The following is a 22,041-nucleotide window of genomic DNA, read 5'->3' on the forward strand; positions in this document are numbered from 1 at the left end:
CAAAGTGTTTGAGTCTCTGATATAGTGAGGCTTAGGGATGATTGGTTCCGGAATGAGTAAGTTCTAGGCCCCAATTTTTACCTACCCTGTTTGCCTAGATTCGATTATGGAGCCTACCCTATTTTTCTGGTCCAATTCAAGGGTCTATCCGAGCACCTGTATGATTTACTGGTCAGTCGATTTACTGGGTGAATGCATTTCAGCTCAGTCAATTTACTGTCGTATGCTTGATTATGGTCTTCTTGCTCAACTAGTCCATTATTATTTGCCAAAGTACTAACTAGACCACACTCTCGAAAACCAGTCTGAGAACCTCTAGAATAATTCGGACGTGTAACTCTATTTCATACCCACCAAGGCATGTGGATTCATTCACCAAGGTTCCACGTAACTCTGCTTATGCTCTATTCGGACGTGTAACCTAAGGGATTTCCAAGTTCCATTCAGATGCAAAAGCACCCCGCCTGTCAAGTTGCTGCAAAAAGAAATATCCAGAATGAATCTCAGCCGCCACGAGCAACTTTTTTGTATCACATGAACAGAACCTACGTGCCATTCACGGCAAGCTGCAGTCGAAGTAATCTAAAAGCGCATCTTTTACACCAGATAATTCTACAATTTATGAAAAAAAAAAAATAGCAGAGAAAAGCAGCAGAAGTTCTTTGCTTCGATTCAGTGCACTTACACCACTAGAAATAAGATCCAGGACAAAATCCAAGGCAACAACCATCAAGTACCTCTCAATCAGGCAAAGCAGTTCCTCGCTCAAGGTTGTTTTTAATCTCAAGGGTGTATTTCGCAAAGGCACGTTCAATCTTCTTGTTGAAGTGCTCATTGCGGTCATTGGTAGAGTCAATGTCTTTCTCGTCATGGAACCTCCTCTCCCTACTAAAGGACTTGCGCTTTTCATCCCAGTCTTTGAGTTGCTGTACCATTTGTCAATCTTATCCTCGGAAACCTTAGGTGCCGGCACAATAAGGTAACATGAGCTAGTTAAACTTCAAATGAGCATATAACCAGCGGCGGGGAAAAAGTATCCTTGATTTACCTTGCCATATTGAAGACTTGGGATCAGCTTCTTTCATTTTGTTATATTCGTCTAAGTCAATATCTATATTCTTCGTGCGCTTCTTGAATGCAATAAGGAATCTTCTGGTTGAAGACTGTTGGAGAAACTGCATTAGTCCTTTAAGAACAAATACATCATATCTAGCTAGGACACATGTCTCTCTACAATAAAAATGCTCCATCTTGCATTTTGTTTTTCAGTGACGATCCCCTGTATCAGGACAAATGACCAAGCCTAAACGCTCTAGGTAAAGTAAATATCTTTGATGACATTTCATGCAACTGCAGGTAAAATAAAGTTATGTGCTTCAACTAAAACTAATAGGGAAAAAGGAAATACAGCACATCACCCACTCTTATTAGCACTACATACATCAAATTTCACCAAGCAACCAGCCCATGGCTCGAAACAACGAAAACAAAAAGAAGGAAGCTACTAGAGTACGTAGGACAGAAACTAGTATGTAACAAATGCACGCACGCAATAAGCAAAGAGAAGCGCAAACATACCAGGTTCATCAGCAAATTGAATACGTACCAACCCAACCGTAAGGAGCAGGATCCTTTTCCCATTCATATATTTAGTCGCGGCCATCTCCTGTGTATCTAGTGTATATGCCTTTGACACATCAAGACCACTAGCATCAAGAAGTTTCCCAATATTTTTCTTCCTATCGTCTAGCCACTTTTGCTTAGAGATACCCCTCAACTCAGTTGGAGCTTCCAACTTTTTATTTTCAGCCGCCATTGTAGTTTGATTAGCCTTCCTTGCCTCATTCTACCGAACAAAAGAAAGACATAAGAGAGGCTATCGATTTCCTTAAAATACAATACTGAAAAATCAAACAAACAAAACTTAAATCGTTTATGTTGGAAAAGAGATTGGCTTTTGTTCAAGTTAAATTACACACCATCTTAGGCCTTAACTCAAACAATTTCTTCTTCCTTCCTGTAAGTTTAGTGATGTGCCCCTCCACATTTTCCTGCACCGGCGGTTTGTTATCATCGTCAGCAGGCTCTTCAGCATCATCTATCTCATCACGCGAAGCTCCAACCTCATGATAAGGTAGCTTAGAATGGCTGCTCTCTGCACTAGCTTCTGATACTTCTGCAATCAAATAGACTCAATTTGATATCACTGAAGAAATCGAAATGACCCTCAAAGTTGCAAGGACTCAAAACCGGAATTACTAGAATATAAGTATATGATCATCATGCGGTCCTTAGCGAAAAAGTACTCAAAACAGAATCAACTTGGATATGATTACATGCGACAGGGCTAGAACAATTCGTTATTCAAGGAACAGAAGACGCGGAAACTCTCTATTGCCCAATTGATCACAAGACACGACACTTACGAAATTCTCCATAAGACAAAAACCTACATACCTGCACAGCCCCATCAGCAAAGGTTGCACCATGATGGATTTTCATTTGTTAATCAAATACAAGCTCTAAAGAAGAGTGATTGACATTAAGCTACTGGTTATGGCAGAAAACTCAGAAGCACATACAGAGAACACCTACCCGAATCTCTCCTATCACGAGCTTTGGCCTCAGTGATGATTCTGAAGCAATATGCACTGCATCCATGGTATGGATTCGAAGCGTTCCTGCAGTCTGGGTGGGCCATTGCAGTTTGATTAGCCTTCCTCGCCTTATTCTACCGAACAAAAGAAAGACATAAGAGAGGCTATTCATTTCGTTGGAGTTCAATACTGACAAATAAAACAAACAAAACTTAAATCGTTTATGTTGGAAAAGAGATTGGCTTTTGTTTAAGTTAAATTACACACCATCGTAGGCCTTAACTCAAACAATTTCCTCTTCCTTCCTGTAAGTTTAGTGATGTCCCCCTCCACTTTTTCCTCAACCGGCGGTTTGTTATCATCTTCAGCATCTATCTCATCACGCGAAGCTGCAACCTTATGATAAGATAGCTTAGAATGGCTTCCCTCTGCGCTAGCTTCTGTTACTTCTGCAATCAAATAGGATATCACCGAAGAAATTGAAAAGACCCTCAAAGTTGCGGAGACTCAAAACCGGAATTAATAGAACGAACGTATGATCATCGTGCGATCCCTAGCGAAAGAGTCAAAACAGAATCAACTTGGACATGATTACATGTTACAGGGCTAGAACAATTCGATATTCAAGGAACAGAAGACGCGGAAACTTTCTATTGCCCAACTGATCACAAGCCATGACACTTCTCAAATTCTCCAAAAGACAAAAACCTACATACCTGCACAGCCCATCAGCAAAGGACGCACCATGACAGAATTTCATTTGTTAATCACATACAAGCTCAAAAGAAGAGTGATTGACATTGAGCAACTGGATATGGCGGAAAACTCAGAAGCACATACAGAGAACACCAACCCGAACCTCTCTTATCATGAGCTTTGGCCTCAGCGATGATTCTGAAGCAATATGCACTGCATTCGTGGTACGGATTCAACACGTTCCTGCAGTCCAGGTAGGCCACTGCAGTTTGATTAGCCTTCCTCGCCTCATTCTACAGAACAAAAGAAAGACATAAGAGAGGCTGTTGATTTCACTGGAGTTCAATACTGAAAAATAAAACAAACAAAACTTAAATCATTTATGTTCGAAAAGAGATTGGCTTTTGTTTAAGTTAAATTACACACCATCTTAGGGCTTAAATCAAACAATTTCTTCTTCCTTCCTGTAAGTTTAGCGATGTCCCCCTCCACATTTTCCTCAACTGGCGGTTTGTTATCATCGTTAGCAAGCTCTTCAGCATCATATATCTCATCACGCGAAGCTGCAACCTCATGATAAGGTAGCTTAGAGTGGCTGCCCTCCGCGTTAGCGTCTGCTACTTCTGCAACTGAATAGATTCAGTTTGATATCACTGAAGAAATCGAAATGACCCTCAAAGTTGCAGGGACTCAAATCCGGAATCACTGGAATGAAAGTACGATCATCGTGCGGTCCCTAACGAAAAAGTATTCAAAACAGAATCAACTAGGACATGATTACATGCGACAGGGCTAGAACAATTTGTTATTCAAGGAACAGAAGACGCGGAAAACTTTCTATTGCCCAACCAACCACAAGATATGACACTTTCGAAATTCTCCAAAAGACAAAAACCTACATACCTGTACAGCCCCATTAGCAAAGGTTGCACCATGATGGATTTTCATTTTTTAATCAAATACAAGCTCAAAAGAAGAGTGACTGACATTGAGCTACTGGATATGGAGGAAAACTCAGAAGCACATACAGAGAACACCAACCCGAATCTCTCCTATCATGAGCCTTGGCCTCAGCAATGATTCTGAAGCAATATGCACTGCATTCGTGGTACGGATTCGACGTGTTTCTGCAGTCTGGGTGGGCCATTGTAGTTTGATTAGCCCTCCTTCCCTCATTCTAACAGACAAAGAAAGACATAAGAGAGGCAGTTGGTTTCGTTAGAGTACAATACTGAAAAATAAAACAAACAAAACTTAAATCATTTATGATGGAAAAGAGATTGGCTTTTGTTTAAGTTAAATTACACACCATTTTAGGCCTTAATTCCAACAATTTCTTCTTCCTTCCTGTAAGTTTAGTGATGTCCCTCTCCACATTTTCCTGTACCGGCGGTTTGTTATCATTATCAGCAGGCTCTTCAGCATAATCTATCAAATTACGCGAAGCTGCAACCTCATGATAAGGTAGCTTAGAATGGCTGCCCTCTTTGCTAGCTTCTTCTACTTCTGCAATCAAATAGACTCAGTTTGATATCACTGAAGAAATCGAAATGACCCTCAAAGTTGCAGGTACTCAAAACTGGAATCGCAAGAATGAAAGTATGATCATCGCGTGGTCCCTAGAGAAAAATTATTCAAAACAGAAGCAACTTGGACATGATTACATGCGACAGGGCTAGAACAATTCGTTATTCAAGGAACAGGAGACGCGGAAACTTTCTATTGCCCAACTGATCACAAAACATGACACCTCCGAAATTCTCCAAAAGACAAAACCATATATACACCTGTACAACCCCATCAGCAAAGATTGCACCATGATGGATATTAACTTGATACAAGCTCAAAAGAAGAGTGATTGACAGTGAGCTACTGGACATGGCGGAAAACTCAGAAGCGCATGCAGAGAACACCTACCTGAATCTCTCCGATCACGAGCTTTGGCCTCAACGATGATTCTGAAGCAATATGCACTGCATTCATGGTACGGATTCGATGTGTTCCTGCAGTCCGGGTGGGCCATTGCAGTTTGATTAGCCTTCCTCGCCTCATTCTACCAAACGAAAGAAAGACATAAGAGAGGCATTTGATTTCGTTAGAGTACAATACTAATATATAAAACAAAGAAAACTTAAATAATTTATATTGGAAAAGAGATTGGCTTTTGTTCCAGTAAAGTTACACACCATCTTAGGCCTTAACTCAAACAATTTCTTCTTCCTTCCCGTAAGTTTAGTGATGTCCCCCTCCCCATTTCCCTCAACCGGCGGTTTTTTATCACCGTCAGCATCTATCTCATCATGCGAAGCTGCAGCCTCATGATAATGTAGTTTGGAATAGCTGCCCTTCGCGCTAGCTTCTGCAATCAAATCAAATAGACTCAGTTTGACATCACTGAAGGATTCGAAATTACCCTCATAGTTGCAGGGACTCAAAACCGGAATTATACTAGAACGAAAGTACGATCATCGTGCGGTCCCTAGCGAAAGAGTACTCAGAGCAGAAGCAACTTGGGCATGATTACATGCGACAGGGCTAGAACAATTCGTTATTCAAGGAACAGAAGGCGCGGAAAACTTTCTATTGCCCAAAAAATCACAAAACACGACGCTCAGGAAATTCTCCGAAAGACAAAACCCTATATACACCTGTCCAGCCCCATCAGCAAAGGTTGCACCATGATGGATTTTGACTCGACACAAGCTCAAAAGAAGAGTGATCGACGTTGAGCCACTGGATATGGCGGAAACTCAGAAGCACATGCAGTGAACACCTACCCGAATCTCTCCTATCACGGGCTTTGGCCTCAGCGACGATGATTCTGAAGCAATACGCACTGCATGCATGGTACGGATTCGGCGCGTTCCTGCAATGCGGGTGGACACTCCTCTCTTCAGACATACTCCTGGGCTCCTGCCGAGCATCCTCAAAAGCAAGACTCGCAGGGCTACCGAAATCGCTCGTCGGCCCACGATCGCCGCCGTTCTGTCTCGCCGAGTGCGGCGGTTCTGACGTGGAAAGGGACAGAAGAAGGAACGCAAGAAATAAAACATGAAAGTAACTATTTATAGGTAGGGCGTCAAAATGGGTCACAAATGAAAATTATTCGTATAAGAATTACCTTAATTTTAAGGTATGAGTTATAGATGGGTTTAAGAAAAAAAGCCCGAAGAAAATGGGTTTTATTTGGGTCTTTTAGAGCGCGTTTGGCAACCAGTCAAACAATAACTATTTCTATTCTTTTGTTGTCAGAATCAGTTTTGGAACAGAAATCCGTTTGATAAATTTTTTTTTCCCAGGCACAAATTTGCAAAAATTTATTTTCAGAATTTGTTTTGGAATAGAATCAAGAAGCAAAAAAAAATTGCTTCTTGATTCTGGGAACAATAATCAAAAATGAAAAAGAAATTTTTTTTTTCTTCTTCTTCTTCTTGGCCGGCTGTCGGCCACTGGCGACCGGCCATAGGCCAGGGCCGGTGAGGGCGTTGCGGCCCTCGTCGGATCTGGCGTTGGTGACTCTCGCCGCCACCCTTGCCTAGGCTACCGAGGACGGCCCTTGCCTAGGCCGCTAGCCATCCTCAACGAATCTGGCGAGAGTGGCGGCGAGGGTCTAGCCCTCGCCAAATTTGGGGAGGGCTGCACTCGCCTAAGCCGCGAGCCGCCCTCGCCCAAGCGGCAAGGGTCCAGCCTTGTCCGGAGCCGGCGAGGGCCGCGACGCCCTCGCAGGCCCTGGCCTGTGGCCAGTCGCCGGCGACCTAGCCATGGCCTAAGAAGGGAAAGAAGAAGAAAAAAAAGAAAAAAGAAGAAGAAATAAATATTAAAAAATTCAAAATATTATTAATAAAAAGAAATTTTGTGCAATTACCAAACGCATTTATGTTCTTTTTCTAAATTTTGGACAGTTACCAAACATCTTCAAATGCTTAGAAATTGTTCCGGGCATGGAATAAAAAAGAATCAATGCTGAAAAAAAATTATTTTCGAAAACAGAATGGTTGCCAAATACACATTTACAAACCCATTTCCAATCCATTTATTCAACTCTGTGCTTCTTCTCCTCTCTCTCTCTCGCTTCAACTCCATCCTCCCCGCCTTCTCTCTCTTCCAATGGACCTCCCCGATCTCCGCCCGCTCTTACCAGATTCTCGAAGTGAAGCGGAAGCCTTGGTTTGATTTCATCGCCTTTGGTCAACCCTGCGATTACTTCGTCGAGTCCTTCATCTATTATTAGAGTTTCGAATTGACAATGTACGACGGTTATTGCTAGGAGATAGGAAAAATTTCAATTAAGGACCCCAAGTGGGGTCAAATTCTCAAAAGAGGGCCAAAAGTGAACATAGTGTCAAATAAGGGCCTGAAGTGCCCAATCAGTTTCAAATAAGGACCCGAAGTGCTCAAAAAGTCTCAAATAAGGGCCTGGGTCACCGGCCGGCCAAAATACCCGCCGGCCGGCGAGAATGTTACTATTCCGGCACTGGAATAGTAAAATTTTTATTTTTTTTTTATTTTTTCCTTTTCTTTTTTTTTTCTTTTTTTTTTCTTCTCTTCCTCCGCCGGCCCTCGCCTGGGCTGGGTGAGGTTGGCCTCGCCAGATCTGGTGAGGGCTCGGCCCGCCGTCGGCCGGCGGCGAGGCCGACCTCGCCCGGCCCGGGCGAGGCGGCCCTCGCTCGAAGCCGGGTGAGGTCGAGCCTCGCTAGATCCGGCGAGGGCTCGACCTCGCCGGCGTCGCGAGGCCGGCCTTGTCGTTGCGGGCGAGACCGGCCTCGCCGGCGGCGGCGAGGTCGAGCCTCGCGGCCGGCCGGCGAGGCCGAGTCCTCGCCGGATCCGGCGAGGCCGAGTCCTCGCCCAAAGACAGGCGAGGGCGGCCCTCGCCCAACGCCGACGAGGGCGGCCTCGCCTGAGGCCGGCGACCTCCGCCGGCCCCGGCTATGGCCGGCGGAGGAAGAGAAGAAAAAAAAAAGAAAAGGAAAAGAAAAAAAACAGAAAAGGAAAAAATAATAAAAAAATAAAAAGTTACTATTCCGGTGCCGGAATAGTAACATTCTCGCCGGCCAGCGGGTATTTTGGCCGGCCGGCGACCTAGGCCCTTATTTGAGACTTTTTGAGTACTTTGAGTTCTTATTTGAGACTGATTGGGCACTTCAGGCCCTTATTTGATACTATGTTCACTTTGGGCCCTCTTTTGAGAATTTGACCCCACTTGGGGTCCTTAATTGAAATTTTCCCTAGGAGATATTCAAGGGATGAAGCGCTTGGATGCTTGAGGCTTGTGATTTGCCTGCTTTTGATACCGTTAGAGGCTGCTGTCTTCAGGGCCACCGCCGGGGGCCACCGTCTTTGGGGCGCTGTTGTCAGGGCTGAGGTAGACGCCCTCGAATCCCAATTTTAGGAGGAAAATCACTTTACTGACTAGGTTACTAATCATGGAATCGTCAAGTATTCGGATACTAATTTCTTTTAATTACCTCTTATAGATAGAGGTGGCAAATGGATAAATTGGGTGAGTTTGGGTGGGTTATAAAGGGTTCGACCCAAATCTGCCCATTTAACCTATATTGACTCATTTATTTACTAAGCAATTTAAATGATCAATATTCACCCAACTCAGATCTAACCTAAACCCACCTATATAACCATGAGAAAAACAAATAAAAAGGCCCAACAACGGTGCCCATTGTTATTATTCGTATCCTATTTTTATTTATTTATAATTTTCATATTATATGAATACGTCTTATACTAGACATGGTTATCGAGCGGGCGCATGTCGGGTGGAAGGTCAGATTGATGTGTTGCACGGGCCAACCCGCCCATTTTCCTTTTGGTTCTCTTTGATTTGGGCAGGCTATCCGCTCCTCCGTCGATCATCTCTTAGTATTGTTTTTATACAATTCAAAGATATAATTTTCTTGTCTTTAAAATATTATCATCATCTATGAAAAATATTGAGATATAAATTGCTGTCGACAATGAAACATTTATTATTAACTAATTATTTCAAGCGATATAAGTATTTTTTTTTTCAAAATTATTCATTTTTAGTGAAACAAGCAAAGCAAGATTTCTTGTTCTTATCTTCTTCTTCCCAATTGCTATCCCTGGTTCCTTGATCCATAAGCCTTGGGCTCATGAGAGGGACAGTTCTTGGACTTACTAGGGTTAATGGGTTGGATATAGGCCGAGAAAATGGGTGGGATACAGGAAGTATCCTGTTTCAATATAAATCAAGAGTGTTTGAGAAAATCCATAATGGGGAGATTTTCCCATTATCAATCTGTTCACCAAATTCTAGAAGCACCAATAAGATTCAGCTGCTGAATCTGTTTAGCACAAGATGCTTTGTGGACCAGTCATGCAAAGTAACACACTGAATTTGACCGATCCAATTTGCTTTTGCACTTTGATGCTCCATAACCATGAGCTAATTAAGTTATCTTATAATCCTGCATAGTATGCGAGGGCATCTCCATTTCGCAGATTGAGAACCACATAAAAGAAAAGGAAGGCCATCGGAATGAAATGAACCAAAGAGAGAGCGAGTGTAAGAGAAGAAAGATATATATATGAAAACACTTATTCATGCGGAAGTAACCGAATGAACAAAACAGTACAAAACCAGAAAGGAAACGTTGGTTTAAGCACAGTGATGTTGTATATTTTGCGGCATAAGTATGAAGAAAAAGAATCAGAAGACCGAAAGTTTAACCTATATCCCAAGTAGTTTTATGCTGCTCATAGTACATCACATTCCAGGGAGTCAGCTAGTCACAGAATCTTCAGGCTCATAGGAGTTCCTCCAACAATGACTTAAAATGGTAGCCGTCGACTTGGGAGCTCAAGGACAAAACGGACTTGTTCAACTCGGAGGACTCGACCTCGAGCTCGCGCAAACGGTTTCTGGTTTCAGCTAGTTTTGACTTTGCTTCAGCAAGCTCGGCTTCTTTCGTAGCCAGATCTTCTGTCTGGAACTCCAGTAAAATCTTCATAGACTCGAGGCCTTGATCACACTTGGTCTTCGCTGCCTTGACTGTCTGATGCTGAGTAATCACCTCAATGACCTCTGAGATTTCATCGAGTATCTTTCGCAACCACCCAACCTTAATATGTGAAGTCTCCAAGTCTTTGAGAATAGCCAGCATCTCTTTGACCTTGGACTTGGTCAGGTGCATGAATGAAGTGGATTGCAGCTCCTGAACGACGAAGCAGACGGACTCCAAATAATAAGACCGCATCGAGATTGACTCCAACACACAATTTTCTGCTATATCTCCATACTTCTCGAGAATCGCTTGCAGAATGGAGGACATGCTGGACTTCACATGGTATTTACCAACTGGGACACGGGTTTCGGACATCACGGACTGGACATCTTCATCATCGCTGTCTTCAAAGGAGTGACCCACATCTGAGATGCTAGAGCTCATTGAACCACGATTGGAGTGCGGAGCGCCTTCTGCTGGGTCATCAATGACGGTACTTGGAACAATTTCGTGCCTGAGTGTACCATTAAAGTTTTCCTCCTCTATCTCTTTGGAGGGTGTAAATTTGGCAGCATATTCTAAGCTTTCCATTGGAGGGCCCTTGGCACGATCAGGCTGCTCAGGAAGCAGAAAGAAAAACAAATCCACAGTATCAGAAAGAATTGCCTGTACAAAATACATATGCATCCAGAGAGAGAGAGAGGACGGACCGAGAGGTGAAGCACCGGGGTGACATTTCCAGAAGTCGGCATTGAAGGAGAAGACCTGACTTGGCCCTTAAGGAAAGAGAAATCTTCAGGGTGAATTTCTCCAGAATAAGGAATAGGAGAAATCGAGTTGTTGTCCTCCAAGTGCCTCTTTTCAGAAGTGTGGTGTAGAGGAGATGATGGAGCAACAGTCGAGGTTGTAGAAACAACAGGCCTCGTGACTTTGTCCTGCATGTGGGAAGAGTTGGGCCGAGGATCTGGATCCTTTTTTGTTCTCCTGCTCAAAGTCTGGGAAGCATCAACCCCATTAGATCCTGCAATTGAGGAAAATATCTCCGGATTCAGCCATGCAGCAGTAGAATTGGACACTCAGAATTTGGACTGGATTCAAATATTTGAATATTGCAGATATATGCACCATAATTTCAACAAGGTGTGACCACATGAGCATGTGTCCTAAACAACGGGAGATATAAAGAGAGGATTCTCCTCTGATGATGTCTTTCTCTTTTTGGGGCCAACAACAGTCATCTGTTAAGTAACTTCCTCTGGTACTAACACTCATTTCTTCACATTCATTTAATAATCATCAAAAGTGTTGTCGAATTCTGCTAACCAAATTAAGAAAGACAAAACAAACTGCTCTGCTATGGAAGGGAAAAAAGGACATGTTTCTTCTAGATTTCCTCCATTCGCAAGTCATTTATACTGAGAATAACCTGCTTCTTTCTTGTACCGCCTGGCCTCTGTGTGAGCTCCCTTTTGTGAGCAGGATTCACCACATTCATGGTAAGGATTTGATGCCTTAGGACAAGCACCATTCACCCTTCTCTCTCTCTGGACAATTTTGCTACGCTCCTCTCCAGCACCACGATAGTCTGAGCAGGTTTCAGAGAAAAGAAAAAATGATATGTGATTCAGACATAGACATATTCACCATGTGTGGTCAAAGTCCCATCAAAGTGGTTCAAGACAACATTAGCACCGGTTCAAAGTTCAAAATTATTTAACACGAGGATCAGTCTGTGCGCTGTGAGTTAGTACAGAAGAATCAGCTAAACATGATCTCTTTCCAGGGAACCATATTGAAAGGTGTCAGATTAATCTTCTAGACATTTCCCATCCTCAAATGCAGCAAGGAAGAGAGAAAAAGACTGGATGGCAATCTTTTGGCCAAATATGCAAAATTACTTCCATCTAAAGTTTCTCAACTCTCACCAAAGTTGCCAAGTGTCTTATGGACACAATATGATTGATTTTCCAACTTTATCATGGATAGTATCATGGTCAGTTGTCTCCATCACTATAAGTTGCTTAATCATTAAATGGAGTATGTTCACTTAAAGAATCATCAGGCAATGGAGCAACGGTTCTCTATCATTATGGCCAAGAATGAATTACTTTACAAGTATCCGATAAATATAAATTCCCACAGGGTTTTAAGGAACACTATGAAGAGGTTGCCCTTCCATACTTCACATATAACAATCACATGTTTATCTGGCATCACTTTCCTGATCTAGCATGCACAGTGATAACACGAGACAATTAGCCCAATAAGAAAAGGATGAAAGATACAAATTTTGAAGTTTACATGCTCTACCTAGGAAAACCAATGAAACCAAGAAAAAAAAAAATATATATGTCACCTGATTGATTTTTGCTCTTGTGAGGCTTGCCTCCGGCAATCTTCCGATAACACTCTTCGACACATTGATGATAAGGATTGGACGCATTTACGCAACCCGGGTGTACTTTTCCCCTCTCAGACATCTCGTCAGAGATCACAGAGGCAACTGTAGAATAGGAACTAAATCAATAAATATCCTATCACACTAAGAATTATAGTCAGATGTTTTCAAGTTTGCAGTATTCTCAATGTACATAACTATGCTTTCCAGCTATTAAAAACAAAGGCTCCGTTTTGTCCTACCGATGATTATCCAGAGTAATTTAATCTTTACTGAACTCGAAGCGAAAGGCTGTCCTGAAGTTTCACAGCAGTGAAAAATCACTTTTTTCTTTCAGGGTCATACCAAAAAGTCCGTTCTGTCAAGCAGGAGTGCATGCAAGATTATGCTCAATCAGATGAAAAACAATTAACCAATGAGCCCTTTCCTTCACCAACAACATGATCAAGAGCCACAGACATCTCCATTATCAACAGAAGAAATCTCAAACTCATTTGCATCTTATGACCTGGAGGTAACTCTCATGAAGCCGAAACCCAAATCTTTTTTCCGCGAATAGAATCACTAATATAATCAATCACCCCGACAGAGTCGCCAGATCAAGCACCTTTCCTTCACTTTCCACCCCAAAACGAAATTGCCCGATCTAACTTGACAGTCAATCCAACTGATCAGAAACAAGCAAACATCACATCCCAAATTCACAAAAACAAAAAACCATCTTCGCCCCCATGAACCCAAAAGAAAGAAAATCGTTGCAGCACATGCGTAACAATCCCAAAACAGAGGTGGTAAAGATAAGCCAGAGAAACCCACTTCAGCCAAATCAAAGAACACACGCACGAAGGTAGAGCCAGAGAGACAAAACTGACAAGTACACCGCAAGAGAAACGAGGAGATTACCAGAGTAGAGGCAGGGAGAGAGAGGGAGAGAGAGAGAGAGCTACGAAGTACGAACGGAACGGAGGAGTCTCAATCTGGAAGAGGTTGGTGCCGGGAAAAGTTGCTGCCCTTTTAATGCTTTCTCGGGGGGCTTGCAAAATTTGACTGACGTCCGTTGAAAGGTAAAAATATTCAACGTCGATCCTTTTCATCACAAAGTCCCATATTTTATGCGCAGAATACAAAAAAATAAAAAAATTCTGTCTTTTCTCTCTTCGACATAAAAGTCGCAACAGAAGCTTCTGACCAAGGTCAGACACGTGGCCCAAATGGGTGTGCCGTAGTGTGGACCCCGCACGCGCGGAATTGTTTGGTGGGACTTTTTTGTCTGTTCGCTCTTCATCCCTCTCTCGCGGGTCATTCACATTAATAGGCATCCTTTGCTCGTAGCACGCCAATCACATTGTCACACGTGGATGTTGTTCTTGTTTTCGCAGGTCGTGGTCTAATTTCTCTTTAGTCCAATCTCGATTACAAAAAGAAAAAGGAAAAAAATCCAAAACCTTCGTTCTATTCCCAAATCTTTTCGTGAGTCTCGAAATCGCCACCGATTTCTTCGAAATTATCAGTATTGAGAGGCTGATATTGATGCGGGCAAAGGTGTTGATGAAGATGCAAGTTCTCGTAATGAATCTTTGACTAGTCTTGATATTGATAATCTTGAAAAAAATAATGGTGATTTTTGGATGCGAAGGCAAATTTGAGATTATATTGAAAGTTGTGGATCCTTTTAAACACATAAAAGTTTGAGAATGGAGCCTAAAGTTAGGGATTTTTTAGGAAGTTAGGTTTCTAATCAAAAAAATAAAAGGAGAATAGGTCGGTAGGAAGTTCAAATGTAGTACATTTTGTTAGGTGCCTTGCTGACAAAAACAAGACTATCCAAACATGGCGTTGTTTCTCTTTATCTCTTCGAGCGAAAACGAAATATGCGGATAAAAACTTTGTTCTTGATAATTTCTAATTTCATGGAAACCTTTATCGAAATTCATTGTAAATTGAGCATGCCAATTTGTCCTCCAAGTGGAGAGTATGTGTGGACGTACTCTCTTATATGTCCCCGCACTATTTTCCAATTCGAGTTCTATACTTGCCATCGCGTGGCACCTACCAACTTAAAATAACCAAAATGAGTATGCCTGACATCTTTGAGTTTATGGTGGCAAACAGCCCATGTTGGACTTCTATATTGGAATCGTCGACCAAATCGTTTCAATTCCTCCTTATTTGGATCAGTTCACCTAACTCTTTTGTCCGTCTATATGAATATTTGGCTTTTGACAGCAAATCGATTTTGGTCAATAGACAAAGAACATATGCCACAGCAGCTTAATTTTATAAAGAATTACCTACATTTCTGCTCTCGCGGGCAAAGTGTCATCACCACTCCAATTTCACCAATTTTAATCATCATATTTCATCATTCCATCTCTTGTTAAAGACTCTAGCCTCTCAAACTAATAGCTGAATGGTAGCGAATATCGTTTGATATTGCTTTTGCACCGATTCTCTAGTATGGAATTGTATTTCGCATAGCTATGAGATGCTGAGCAGACATCTCATAATTATAGTACTTTCAAAGCTGTAACAGCTCCTAGCAAATCATACCCGACTCAGTTTAAAGGTACCGCGACTTTAAACCATGTATCCCCAAAGTCCAAACACGGAAGATATATGGCTTCACAGCTAGACCTGAGTGATGGGCTAATCGGGCCAAGTACCAATGCCTACAATCCTAGCCCACGACGACCCGTGATTGAACATATATCTAAGTCTTATATGAAAATTTGAAAAGACTTAGGTGTTTTTGGGAAGGCCGAGCTCAAGAAAGGACTAGCTCGCCCGAGCCCGAACATTTAGCTCCTTGGGCCAATTAGCCCGGGGTGTGGGGGGGAGGGGTTGAGGCGGCTCATGCCCGGTTAATGATCAGGTGTAGTCACCCCCACAACTACAAAAGCAAGACAGTGCAAACCAAACCCATGGCTAAAGGAGCCATCAAAAGCACAGTGATCGTAACTGTTTGAATTTCAGTAGAATTACCCCCAAAAGCACGTTTGGTCATGGGTTTTGCTTTCTGTCTTTGGTATGAACTGTTTCGGCAGTTGATGATAGTGGCTGTGACAAGGACAGGAAACCCTACTGCTAACTTTTCTGCAAGTATGGATTATAATAAAGGAATTGGAGCAGCTGCTCTTTCTTGACCCAGAAAGAGATGAATCGGCTTTCACCAAAGCTACCTCACGAAGCCTTCTGCTTCTGCGCTATCCATTTTGGACCACCTTGCATAGGTTCATAGTCGTCAGTGGATGCTGGCCAGAAAAAAAACAGAAAGAATATGTTTTTTTTTCCTTTCCAGCGTTCCATGGATCACGTTCCGTGAAAATCATAGATATGATGGTATCCAGATTCTAGAATGATTGACAAATTGATAATTTTCAGTGCGCTTGGTCATGAAACATTCGAGTAATTCTCGGTTGACTTGGAATTTAGTAGAGGACTCTTTGCGTACGAAAACACGCCTCTCAGAGCACTAAGCAAAGTCTTTTAGTACATAGATTCATCCATTTCTATGTACAATGCTGGAAATTTCCCGGAAATTCACTCGAGACTACAAGAAAATTTCATGATATATTTTCCCATTTTCAGGTTAGGAAATTCATTTTCCTAACATTAGACATGGATATTTTTTTACCGTAAATCATTTTTCATTGACCGATCATTTTCGACAAATCGAACGCATGAAAGTTTCAAAAACTAATTCATAAAAAATTCTCTCACTCAAACAAACACACACACTACGCACCCTACGATTAAAATGTCATCATGTACAGTAGTAATGCTTCAACAACTAGCAAATTGGACACACATAAGGTACTCGAGGATGTCCTCAAAGCAGTTACCATTTTCTAGCTTACAAGATTTCAGCTACCAATGATTTGCAGTTGACGCTATCGGCCTTAGACTGGATGGAAAGCATTGTTTCTTGCAATTTAGACGATTCTTGCTCGAGCACGCTGAGCCGGGCCCTGGTTTCGGCAACTCGCGCCTTGGCAGCTTCCACTGCCTTCTCCTTCTCGGCCAAATCTTCCAATTGAAGTTCCAGCTCTTGCCTAGTTGATCCTATGTCTGCATCACGGTTTCTCTTCATGACCTCGATTTCACGGCACTGCTTCTTGAGCTCAATCGCTTCGGCAATCTCATCTAGCACGTCGTGGAGCCAGCCCACATCGATCCCTGCAGCTTCCACATCCCTAACAATGGCCTGCATCTCTTTGATTTTCGACTTGCTCAGCTGCAAGATCTCGGTGCACCGCAGCTCTTGGATCACGGAACAGACGCACTCTACAAAGTAAGAGCGCATCGCAGCCGACTTGAGGTGGCAGTTGGCTGCTATATCTCCATACTTGGCAATAACTGACTTCAGGACCGGGGAGAGGCTTTCTTGCACACGGTACTTACTGAGGATGTGTGAATCAGAAACGACGGGTTCGTGGTCTTGCTCATTAACCTCGTCGCTCGCTTCAGAAGGATGGTCAACAGCCGTGATAGTGGAAGCCATGGACCCAAATGCCCCATCCCTTCCATGTTCTGCAGTGCGGTCAATTGCAGCGGAATCCACCTTGTCTTCATCGAGCTCTGTAGGATTGGATTGTTTAAGAGATTTTTCATGCTTCGAGGGCTTTTGCGGAGGCTCAGAAGAAGGAGATTGGAGGTCTCCTGAATCTTTAAGTTCATTTGCTTTGAAACGAGCCCTTGGAAACATGAGTTCGGCATCCCATGACTCCACCTTCTTGAAAGACAGATCTTTCGGGGATAGGTTATCGGAGAGGTTGAAATTCTTCAGGATGGATTCGTTGGAGGGCTTCCGATCCAATTCCTTTTTCTTCGTCATGCTGAGTTTTCTGGGAAGAAAGACGATGAAGGATCCTGGCATGACATGTAAGAACCATTGACTCGAAAGCGTAAAAGTGAAGAGGAAATCAGAGAGCATGAAAATACTGCTGTACTATACATAGCGATGCATCCTAATCAGTTGAGGTCTCCTGTGATTCAGCAACTAATGGGGAACTGTCTAATCCTTCAACAAGTTCACAAGCACATTAAGCTAATGCTTTCGTACTTAAACTTAACTAATTAAAGCAGCGACCTGACCAAACATCGAATTTCGCGACGATACTAACCGGAATTCTTCTTAGACAACTTCTTTGTCGTCTGTCCTTCGGCTATCTTTTTCAAGCAAGCTTCGACGCACTCGTGATACGGATTGGAGGCGTTTACGCAATCCGGATGCACTTTCCTCTCGGCCATAACGTCGCTGCGTTCAAGTGCGAAATCGCTAGTTGAAATTGCACGTTCAAGTGCGAAATTGCTAGTTCAGCAAGTAACAAGGAAAGGAAAGCCACCCTGCAATTCAAGAAACACCTCTAACTGATTATTAGATCAAAAAGATTTCAACTTCTCCAAATTATTCTTTTCTTGATCATTCTTAGAACCATAACAGACATAACGAGATCTAGAGCTGTTTTTTTTGTGGGATGAAATTCTTATATGCTTATGCTCTGTTGGGCAGCTCTGAGAGTAAAAGCTTATAATCTTGAACCTATAATCATCGTAAAAGGATTGCCAAAAACAGGAAAACAAACAAATTTTTTATACTTTCTACCGACCCATATCCGTGCTCAATGACATGAAACCGTCCCACCCGGATCGATACGTCCGAAGAAGCTTTTTTAGTACTCACGACATGCGAGCACATCTTGTTTTCCCAGCAAAGAAACAGAAACCATGCACAGCACGCGCGAGAAGAACACAAGATTCGCTAACGCAGAGAAGGAAGCAGGCGAAGATCAAGCCAAGGCCAGAAAAGCGCGCGAGGGTTCAACAACCAAACTACAAGATGGAAACAGAAAACCCAGAAGCCAAAGAGACGAAACGCAGGAATCAAAACCAAACCTGCTGAAGAGAAGCGAAGTAGTCCCGGGTCAAATCAAACCGCCCGCTCTCTCTGGCGCGCCCTCTGGTACAGAGACCATTCAACTCGTCATCCGGGAGCTTGAAGAACGTGCGGCAAACCCAAGTGCGATATCCTGCTCGGATGCCTGCTTTTGTACCGTGCAAATGGCGATGGGGAAGGAGGAGGAAGAGGAGGAGCCGGCTCGAAGCTTTGAAAATTCCGTTAAAAGCGACGACGATACGGCTTAATATGGAGAAACGGAGAAAATCTTTTTAAAGGAGAATACAATAAAAATATCGGCTCGCTCTGATTATGACACGTGGCCCGCGGGTCGTTTCTGTGGATGACAGCCGGGATGCGTGGGGGGGGGGGTCCACGCCCCGGCGCGCCGTGTGTGACCAATCGGCGCCGCACGAAGTTTTACCATCGCGAGGTCTTAATCTTGACCTAACCGTAGCCGGTGGGAGGCGGGGAAATACGATGATGCATGCCGACTCTTTAGGTGGTCTCGAAACACGACCCATCGCCGATCAATACGACTTTGTGACTCTTACTGCATCGATCTAGATCATTTTATGCGTAATCAATATTTTAAAAGTTAAATATAAAAATAGATGTCTCGAGTCACTCGCAAACAAAACTCGGTGAATCTTCCGATTCTCATAGAAAATATCGATATTCTTTTGTTCTTGCTAGTTAGGTAGAAATCCTTCCCTTCTTCAAATGTATCCGATACTATACTCTTATAGGATCGTGTTAATAAATATCTTTTAGCACTTGTGAGTATATATGACAAGAAAATGCTCGATTCCTCAAAGTAGCGATTGCATATATATATATATATATATATATATATATATATATTATCAATTGGGGTCTTCTTTATTTGATTATTTAACAAGTGCCGTGTCTTACATTTTGACTTTTTTTATAAATATCGTTTCTACGTATGTCGCATGTTTAGAAGATACAATTTAATGATAGATTTTGTTAACGAATATCCCATGAGCATTGGGTAACCAACTGATTAAAATTATTTTGCATTCACAATCAATCTTTTCAAACTTGAGTAATTCCAATAAAATATACTTGACAGGTATATCGAGAGGGGACTTGTTATCACAAGCCTTTGAAATTAATTGGCTTACCATTGTGGCATGATCAAACCACCCATTAACTTCATCTTACCATATTCATATTGTTGTGTTATCAAAATTCTTGGTTGCTTTTTCACGATTTGTGATTAACAAATTTTACGCTATGGATAATTAGACAAAAATTATTTTCAAAAACAACATTTATCTATTGATCTATATGTTAACGGGTGTCCATGGAGCACGTTTGAAGTGATTAATGAAAAAAAAATAGTTACAATTTCTAAAACATTAATCGTTTTAGTGAAGCGTGAAATTATAAATGTATTAAAATTGGAAAATTTGATTATTCGGCAATGTTTAATTGATTTCCTCGTCGATAATATATGCGCAGTGATTGATTTGAATAGGCGAGACCACTTCACCATGATGCCTATGCCACGTATATGGATGGTTGAGCGGCTAAAGGTCAAGGTGTCATTATTACCAAGGGAAGAAAGGTCAACGTGTGATTAAGAAAGCTTAAGAGCATAATCAGATCCGTATCTTTAGATAGATAATCCGTGATACTAACGTGAACATTTTGACATCCGGGGTTGTCAAAATTCTCAAGCGAACAACAACTTCCTCTTCGTGAAGTTTCCAGCTTTTGTACATTGATCGCTATTCATCAAACAAGGAGACGAGATCACAAAATGTACAGAGCCAAATCGCAATCATTGAAATAAATGAAATTTAAGATAGGGCGCTGCGCGTCTACGTCCTCTCTTTCAGCTGTCGCAACCCAGTCATGTACCGCTAGCTATGCCAAGTGTCTGATACTGCCTCGCTACAGGTAGAAAAGCTTCTGCCGCGCACGGTTAGACTCCTACGGCTACCTCGCCATAGATCTGGCCGCTGTCAGATTCGGAACCCTCTTCCGGTAGTTGCTCTCAGCACGGTAGAACGCATTAATCAGACTACAAACCACACATCCAGCGTTTAAAAAGGGCGTTTCGTGCACTCTGTCTCTCTCACTTGGACGAATGCCTTTCTCCTCCTAAGTACAATCACTCACCCGTTTGTTTACAAATGAGTTTGCCATTCTCGCTAACTATAAGAAACAATAGCCATCTGAATAGAATGCGAAAATACAAAGACAGACTCAAACAATTTTCTAAAAGTTCTTCCATTTCTTGGTTTCAAGCATTTGGCTACAGACTCAGTTCCGCTCGTCGTTTAAATTTTCTTATAGGCCTCTATATTCGAACTTTGAACTTGCATCTACTAGCCATTACGTTCATCTGTCTATTGATAAAAAAAAAATCTTGTGGAAAGTCCTAAGGAATAATGGGTGCGTTCGTTTCGTGAAAAATAAGTGATTTGGAAATAATCGCTTGTATAGCTTACAAAAATAAATAAATGAATTTTTTTTTATCGCCCACGAAAATAGTTATGCATAAATTATTATCGATGATGTGATGTAAATATTTTCCGTTGACTAATTTATCTAAGCGATATAACCAATTTATTTTTCGAAAAATATTTTTCAAATTACTCGTTTTTTGGGAAACGAACGTACTCAATATTTAAAGCCTTCAATCAAACAGATTAGTCCACAAATTTGGACCGCAATACACTTGGATATCCATATTTTATAGATATAAAGCTGGTTCTTCTGCTTTTGACAATCCAACGGTCACAAAAACCATAAATGAGAAATCTGAATTTCGTGGTTCGTCGTCCCGTTGCTTCTGCAGTTTGCTTTCGTATTTTCTATTACTTAGCACTTTTCTTCGGGAGAAAAGTATCAAAAAAATTCAGACCTATTGCATTGGTATCAATTTAGTCTTAACCCTTTCGATTTGATCAATTTAGTCCTTAACATTTTCACATTGGTGCAAATTAATTCTATCTGACCAATTTAGGTTGGAAATTACTGACGTGACTGCTGGCTGTCTTATGTGGCACGAATGATGTTGATTTTGATATATTTTTTTAAAAATAATATATTATTATTTTTTTTAGAAATTTTTTATTTTTTTATTAATTTTTTCTATTCATTCTTTTCCTTTTTTCATTTTTCCACTATGGTCGGGCCCTCGTGAGGGTCACAGCCCTTGCCCTCGGGCGAGGCCGGCCTCGCCATCTCTGGGAACTCAACACTCTTCCTTCATGCTTGTTGAGCTTGTCCAAGCCTTCAGGCATAGCTTTGCCATAGCCCTAACCTGCAACATCTCCTGCAGGCTTGAGCGCTCATCGAGAGCCTCGACACCGACCCTAGTTACCTCATTGCACGGTCGCTCGCTGCAAGCGATACCCTCAGAACCTTCTTTGCCACCATTGCCACGGCCAAGCCTTCTCCAGAACTCAGCTGAGCCATGGCCAAGCAACTTCCCCT

At 42.1% G+C, this 22,041-nt stretch overlaps 5 protein-coding genes across 6 annotated transcripts; all 5 read right to left on the minus strand.

Annotated features, from left to right (window-relative positions):
* Window positions 1–1,008: 1,008 nt before the first annotated feature.
* Window positions 1,009–3,344, minus strand: LOC130135433 (uncharacterized). The gene is made up of 6 exons (XM_056304701.1): window positions 3,314–3,344; window positions 2,865–3,046; window positions 2,596–2,731; window positions 1,980–2,176; window positions 1,579–1,846; window positions 1,009–1,163 (listed from the first exon to the last, which is right to left on the minus strand). The coding sequence occupies exons 1-6, from the start codon at window positions 3,342–3,344 to the stop codon at window positions 1,105–1,107; spliced, it is 873 nt and encodes a 290-aa protein (XP_056160676.1). The 3' UTR covers window positions 1,009–1,104.
* LOC130135459 (uncharacterized) lies at window positions 3,243–4,465 on the minus strand. The gene is made up of 3 exons (XM_056304772.1): window positions 4,335–4,465; window positions 3,720–3,916; window positions 3,243–3,586 (listed from the first exon to the last, which is right to left on the minus strand). The coding sequence occupies exons 1-3, from the start codon at window positions 4,438–4,440 to the stop codon at window positions 3,377–3,379; spliced, it is 513 nt and encodes a 170-aa protein (XP_056160747.1). The 5' UTR covers window positions 4,441–4,465; the 3' UTR covers window positions 3,243–3,376.
* A 5-nt stretch (window positions 4,466–4,470) lies between these two features.
* LOC130135434 (uncharacterized) lies at window positions 4,471–6,194 on the minus strand. The gene is made up of 5 exons (XM_056304702.1): window positions 6,071–6,194; window positions 5,480–5,652; window positions 5,211–5,346; window positions 4,603–4,799; window positions 4,471–4,524 (listed from the first exon to the last, which is right to left on the minus strand). The coding sequence occupies exons 1-5, from the start codon at window positions 6,192–6,194 to the stop codon at window positions 4,471–4,473; spliced, it is 684 nt and encodes a 227-aa protein (XP_056160677.1).
* A 3,643-nt stretch (window positions 6,195–9,837) lies between these two features.
* On the minus strand, window positions 9,838–12,800 carry LOC115672640 (uncharacterized). Its single transcript, XM_030594509.2, has 4 exons — window positions 12,630–12,800; window positions 11,700–11,858; window positions 10,984–11,294; window positions 9,838–10,888 (listed from the first exon to the last, which is right to left on the minus strand). The coding sequence occupies exons 1-4, from the start codon at window positions 12,751–12,753 to the stop codon at window positions 10,076–10,078; spliced, it is 1,407 nt and encodes a 468-aa protein (XP_030450369.2). The 5' UTR covers window positions 12,754–12,800; the 3' UTR covers window positions 9,838–10,075.
* A 3,557-nt stretch (window positions 12,801–16,357) lies between these two features.
* On the minus strand, window positions 16,358–18,763 carry LOC115672641 (uncharacterized). Of its 2 annotated transcripts, XM_056304766.1 has the most exons (3): window positions 18,567–18,763; window positions 17,795–18,017; window positions 16,358–17,540 (listed from the first exon to the last, which is right to left on the minus strand). In XM_056304766.1, exons 2-3 carry the CDS (start codon window positions 17,919–17,921, stop codon window positions 16,525–16,527), a joined length of 1,143 nt encoding a protein of 380 aa, XP_056160741.1. In that variant the 5' UTR covers window positions 17,922–18,017; window positions 18,567–18,763; the 3' UTR covers window positions 16,358–16,524. The 2 variants fall into 2 exon arrangements, with proteins under 2 accessions (XP_056160741.1, XP_030450371.2); XM_030594511.2 differs by lacking the exon at window positions 18,567–18,763 and having other exon boundaries at window positions 16,358–17,515; window positions 17,795–17,936.
* Between the last annotated feature and the right edge of the window lie 3,278 nt (window positions 18,764–22,041).

Source organism: Syzygium oleosum, unplaced genomic scaffold, assembly GCF_021117445.2.
Source record: "Syzygium oleosum isolate NSW1041296 unplaced genomic scaffold, Sole_v2.1 Sole_v2.33, whole genome shotgun sequence".
Taxonomy (NCBI): Eukaryota; Viridiplantae; Streptophyta; class Magnoliopsida; order Myrtales; family Myrtaceae; genus Syzygium; species Syzygium oleosum.

What these genes read in the sequence shown, in the direction of transcription:
- LOC130135433 (XM_056304701.1), bottom strand. Translation starts at nt 3,344, where the DNA reads ATGGTGCGTCCTTTGCTGATGGGCTGTGCAG. An exon ending in TTTGCTGATGGGCTGTGCAG is followed by an intron (nt 3,047 to 3,313) that starts GTATGTAGGTTT and finishes ATTTGATTGCAG; the next exon opens with AAGTAACAGAAGCTAGCGCA. An exon ending in TCAATTTGCTGATGAACCTG is followed by an intron (nt 1,164 to 1,578) that starts GTATGTTTGCGC and finishes TTTCTCCAACAG; the next exon opens with TCTTCAACCAGAAGATTCCT.
- LOC130135459 (XM_056304772.1), bottom strand. Translation starts at nt 4,440, where the DNA reads ATGGCCCACCCAGACTGCAGAAACACGTCGAATCCGTACCACGAATGC. An exon ending in TCATGATAGGAGAGATTCGG is followed by an intron (nt 3,917 to 4,334) that starts GTTGGTGTTCTC and finishes ATTCAGTTGCAG; the next exon opens with AAGTAGCAGACGCTAACGCG. An exon ending in TTGATTTAAGCCCTAAGATG is followed by an intron (nt 3,587 to 3,719) that starts GTGTGTAATTTA and finishes TTTGTTCTGTAG; the next exon opens with AATGAGGCGAGGAAGGCTAA.
- LOC130135434 (XM_056304702.1), bottom strand. Translation starts at nt 6,194, where the DNA reads ATGTCTGAAGAGAGGAGTGTCCACCCGCATTGCAGGAACGCGCCGAAT. An exon ending in CCGTGATAGGAGAGATTCGG is followed by an intron (nt 5,653 to 6,070) that starts GTAGGTGTTCAC and finishes ATTTGATTGCAG; the next exon opens with AAGCTAGCGCGAAGGGCAGC. An exon ending in TTGAGTTAAGGCCTAAGATG is followed by an intron (nt 5,347 to 5,479) that starts GTGTGTAACTTT and finishes TTCGTTTGGTAG; the next exon opens with AATGAGGCGAGGAAGGCTAA.
- LOC115672640 (XM_030594509.2), bottom strand. Translation starts at nt 12,753, where the DNA reads ATGTCTGAGAGGGGAAAAGTACACCCGGGTTGCGTAAATGCGTCCAAT. An exon ending in CAAGAGCAAAAATCAATCAG is followed by an intron (nt 11,859 to 12,629) that starts GTGACATATATA and finishes AAACCTGCTCAG; the next exon opens with ACTATCGTGGTGCTGGAGAG. An exon ending in GCGGTACAAGAAAGAAGCAG is followed by an intron (nt 11,295 to 11,699) that starts GTTATTCTCAGT and finishes CCTCAATTGCAG; the next exon opens with GATCTAATGGGGTTGATGCT.
- LOC115672641 (XM_056304766.1), bottom strand. Translation starts at nt 17,921, where the DNA reads ATGGCCGAGAGGAAAGTGCATCCGGATTGCGTAAACGCCTCCAATCCG. An exon ending in GTTGTCTAAGAAGAATTCCG is followed by an intron (nt 17,541 to 17,794) that starts GTTAGTATCGTC and finishes ATGTCATGCCAG; the next exon opens with GATCCTTCATCGTCTTTCTT.